We start from the raw sequence: 5000 nt of genomic DNA on the forward strand, positions 1-5000 counted from the left end.
GAACCAGAACCAAGGGCTAGAACCAGAACCAAGGGCTAGAACCAGGGCAACAACCAGAACCAGGGCTAGAACCACAACCAGAACCAGAACCATGTCTATAACCAGAACCAAGGGCTAGAACCAGAAACAGTTCCCTGAAGTAACTGCACCTGTTGTTGTTGTTGTTGTGTTGCTGTAACTGCACCTGTTGTTGTTGTTGTTGTTGTGTTGCTGTAACTGCACCTGTTGTTGTTGTTGTTGTGTTGCTGTAACTGCACCTGTTGTTGTTGTGTTTATGTCACTGCGCCTGTTGTTGTTGTTGTGTTGCTGTCACTGCGCCTGTTGTTGTTGTGTTGCTGTAACTGCGCCTGTTGTTGTTGTGTTTCTGTAACTGCGCCTGTTGTTGTTGTGTTGCTGTCACTGCGCCTGTTGTTGTTGTTGCTTTAACTGCGCCTGTTGTTGTGTTGCTGTCACTGCACCTGTTGCTGTTGTTGTTGTGTTGCTGTAACTGCGCCTGTTGTTGTTGTGTTGCTGTAACTCTACCTGTTGTTGTTGTGTTGCTGTAACTGCTCCTGTTGCTGTTGTTGTTGTGTTGCTGTAACTGCGCCTGTTGTTGTTGTGTTGCTGTAACTCTACCTGTTGTTGTGTTGCTGTAACTGCTCCTGTTGTTGTTGTGTTGCTGTCACTGCGCCTGTTGTTGTGTTGCTGTCACTGCGCCTGTTGTTGCGCCTGTTGTTGTGTTGCTGTCACTGCGCCTGTTGTTGTTGTGTTGCTGTCACTGCACCTGTTGTTGTAGTTGTGTTTCTGTAACTGCGCCTGTTGTTGTGTTGCTGTAACTGCGCCTGTTGTTGTTGCTGTAACTGCGCCTGTTGTTGTTGTGTTGCTATCACTGCGCCTGTTGTTGTTGTGTTGCTGTAACTGCACCTGTTGTTGTTGTTGTGTTGCTGTAACTGCACCTGTTGTTGTTGTTGTTGTTGTGTTTCTGTAACTGCGCCTGTTGTTTTGTTGCTGTAACTGTGCATGTTGTAGTGTTGTTCTGGCTGTAACAGCACCTGTGGTTGTCTTGTTGTTGTGTTGCTGTAACTGTTGTTGTTGTGTTGCTGTAACTCTAACTGTTGTTGTTGTGTTGTTGTTGTGTTGCTGTAACTGTTGTTGTTGTGTTGTTGTTGTGTTGCTGTAACTCTAACTGTTGTTGTTGTTGTGTTGCTGTAACTGTTGTTGTTGTGTTGCTGTAACTCTAACTGTTGTTGTTGTGTTGTTGTTGTGTTGCTGTAACTCTAACTGTTGTTGTTGTGTTGTTGTTGTGTTGTTGTTGTGTTGCTGTAACTGTTGTTGTTGTGTTGCTGTAACTGTTGTTGTTGTGTTGTTCTTGTGTTGCTGTAACTCTAACTGTTGTTGTTGTTGTGTTGTTGTTGTTGTGTTGTTCTTGTGTTGCTGTAACTCTAACTGTTGTTGTGCTGTTGTTGTTGTGTTGTTGTGTTGCTGTAACTGTTGTTGTTGTGTTGCTGTAACTCTAACTGTTGTTGTTGTTGTGTTGCTGTAACTGTTGTTGTTGTGTTGTTGTTGTGTTGCTGTAACTCTAACTGTTGTTGTTGTGTTGTTGTTGTTGTGTTGCTGTAACTGTTGTTGTTGTGTTGTTCTTGTGTTGCTGTAACTCTAACTGTTGTTGTTGTTGTGTTGTTGTTGTGTTGCAGTGAGAACGAGGCCCTGTGGAGGGAAGTTGCCAGTCTGAGACAAAAACACCTGCAGCAGCAGAAAGTTGTCAACAAGGTAACGCCTGAGGACGTTAGCATGTTAGCATGTTAGCTTAGCGTGTGCTGTTGCTGACTGCCGTGGTCTCTGTGCAGCTGATCCAGTTCCTGGTGTCCCTGGTCCAGTCCAACCGGGTCCTGGGGGTCAAGAGGAAGATGTGCGTGTCCCCGCTCCGCTCTGCACGTACAGGTACAGGTACACACGCTAATGCTAACAGACGCTAACGCTCGTGTCCTCTGCAGCCCTCTGATGCTCAGTGACTCCAGCTCCGCCCACTCCGCGCCCAAATATAGTCGTCCCTTCTCATTGGAGCACATGCAGGTAAGGTGTCACCTGTCTCACCTGTCACATGTCTCACCTGTCTCACCTGTCACATGTCTCACCTGTCTCACCTGTCACATGTCTCACCTGTCACATGTCTCACCTGTCACCTGTCACATGTCTCACCTGTCACATGTCTCACCTGTCACCTCTGTCTCACCTGTCACCTGTCTCACCTGTCACCTCTGTCTCACCTGTCACATGTCTCACCTGTCACATGTCTCACCTGTCACATGTCTCACCTGTCTCACCTGTCACCTCTGTCTCACATGTCTCACCTGTCACCTCTGTCTCACCTGTCACATGTCTCACCTGTCACATGTCTCACCTGTCTCACATGTCTCACCTGTCACCTCTGTCTCACCTGTCACCTCTGTCTCACCTGTCTCACCCCTCACCTGTCTCACCCCTCACCTGTCTCACCTGTCACATGTCTCACCTGTCACCTCTGTCTCACCTGTCTCACCTGTCTCACCCCTCACCTGTCTCACCTGTCACCTCTGTCTCACCTGTCACCTCTGTCTCACCTGTCTCACCTGTCACCTCTGTCTCACCTGTCACCTCTGTCTCACCTGTCTCACCTGTCACCTCTGTCTCACCTGCCTCACCCCTCACCTGTCACCTGTCTCACCTGTCACCTGTCTCACCCCTCACCTATCTCACCTGTCTCACCTGTCACCTCTGTCTCACCTGTCACCTCTGTCTCACCTGTCTCACCCCTCACCTGTCTCACCTGTCACCTCTGTCTCACCTGTCTCACCCCTCACCTGTCTCACCTGAGGCTGCTCTGTGTGTAAACATGAGTGTGTGTTTGCAGGCAGCAGCCAGCGTGTTCGACGTGTGCGACGCCCCTCTGACCTCTGAGCCAATCCTGTCTGACGTCACAGACTTGGCCACGCCCACTGATGACAGTGTGCTCAGTGATTGGATGGACGCAGGGTGAGAACTCTTTACATCACTTCCTGTTTACAACAGTTCACCGTGACGTCACAACGTTCTCCGACGGCTCCACGAATAAAAAACGTCTTTAATCACAGGAAGTAGAATTCATTCACTCACTTAGGAATCTCTGAGGCTCCGCCCACGCGCCCGTCGTCCCACGCTCCGCCCACGCGCCCGTCGTCCCACGCTCCACCCCCGAGCCCCGATCGTCCCACGCTCCGCTGGGCCCCCGGGTCGTCCCACGCTCCGCTGGGCCCCCCGATCGTCCCACGCTCCGCTGGGCCCCCGGGTCGTCCCACGCTCCGCTGGGCCCCCGGGTCGCCTGGCGCTCCGCTGGGCCCCCGGGTCGCCCCACGCTCCGCTGGGCCCCCGGGTCGCCCCACGCTCCACTGGGCCCCCGTGTCGCCCGCTGAATGACAGCCCCTCCTCTTGTGTCTCACCTCAGAGGAACCCGAGCGGTGACGGTGAAGGCGGAGCCGTCCAGTCCGGAGCTGGAGCTTTGTGCTGACGGAGCAGAGACGCCTGTGGACACGCCCTTCTCCCCCTCCACCTTCATCAACTCCATCTTAGAGGAGGAGCCGCTCAGCACCTCCACCAGCGCCGCACCAGGTAACTACTGACACACACCTGCACCAGGTAACTACTGACACACACCTGCACCAGGTCACTACTGACACACACCTGCACCAGGTAACTACTGACACACACCTGCACCAGGTAACTACTGACACACACCTGCACCAGGTCACTACAGACACACACCTCCACCAGGTAACTACAGACACACACCTGCACCAGGTAACTACAGACACACACCTGCACCAGGTAACTACTGACACACACCTGCACCAGGTAACTACAGACACACACCTGCACCAGGTAACTACAGACACACACCTGCACCAGGTAACTACTGACACACACACCTCCACCAGGTAACTACAGACACACACCTGCACCAGGTAACTACAGACACACACCTGCACCAGGTAACTACTGACACACACCTGCACCAGGTAACTACAGACACACACCTGCACCAGGTAACTACTGACACACACCTGCACCAGGTAACTACTGACACACACCTTCACCAGGTAACTACTGACACACACATCCACCAGGTAACTACTGACACACACCTGCACCAGGTAACTACTGACACACACATCCACCAGGTAACTACTGACACACACCTGCACCAGGTAACTACTGACACACACCTGCACCAGGTAACTACTGACACACCTGCACCAGGTAACTACAGACACACACCTGCACCAGGTAACTACTGACACACACCAGCACCAGGTAACTACAGACACACACCTGCACCAGGTAACTACTGACACACACCTGCACCAGGTAACTACTGACACACACCTGCACCAGGTAACTACTGACACACACCTGCACCAGGTAACTACTGACACACACCTGCACCAGGTAACTACTGACACACACCAGCACCAGGTAACTACAGACACACACCTGCACCAGGTAACTACTGACACACACCTGCACCAGGTAACTACTGACACACACCTTCACCAGGTAACTACTGACACACACCTGCACCAGGTAACTACTGACACACACATCCACCAGGTAACTACTGACACACACCTGCACCAGGTAACTACTGACACACACATCCACCAGGTAACTACTGACACACACCTGCACCAGGTAACTACTGACACACCTGCACCAGGTAACTACAGACACACACCTGCACCAGGTAACTACTGACACACACCTGCACCAGGTAACTACTGACACACACCTGCACCAGGTAACTACAGACACACACCTGCACCAGGTAACTACTGACACACACATCCACCAGGTAACTACTGACACACACCTGCACCAGGTAACTACTGACCCACACCTCCACCAGGTAACTACTGACACACACCTGCACCTGGTAACTACTGACACACACCTGCACCAGGTAACTACTGACCCACACCTCCACCAGGTAACTACTGACACACACCTCC

General features: G+C 51.9%; 1 protein-coding gene across 5 annotated transcripts in view; it reads left to right on the forward strand.

Moving 5' to 3' along the window:
- Positions 1–5000, forward strand: part of hsf1 (heat shock transcription factor 1) — a 15245-nt gene that overhangs the window by 3856 nt on the left and 6389 nt on the right. For all 5 annotated transcript variants that reach the window (XR_014593465.1, XM_083940811.1, XM_083940814.1 and 2 more), the window contains exons 5-9: positions 1674–1749; positions 1827–1888; positions 1974–2052; positions 2870–2991; positions 3440–3603. Coding sequence is in view for 4 of the 5 variants with exons in the window: in XM_083940811.1 (XP_083796937.1) it covers positions 1674–1749; positions 1827–1888; positions 1974–2052; positions 2870–2991; positions 3440–3603 (503 nt within the window). In the remaining variant the exon portion in view is untranslated. The remainder of the gene's footprint in view (positions 1–1673; positions 1750–1826; positions 1889–1973; positions 2053–2869; positions 2992–3439; positions 3604–5000) is intronic.

This window comes from Echiichthys vipera, assembly GCF_963691815.1.
Source record: "Echiichthys vipera genome assembly, contig: SUPER_13_unloc_1, whole genome shotgun sequence".
NCBI lineage: Eukaryota > Metazoa > Chordata > Actinopteri > Perciformes > Trachinidae > Echiichthys > Echiichthys vipera.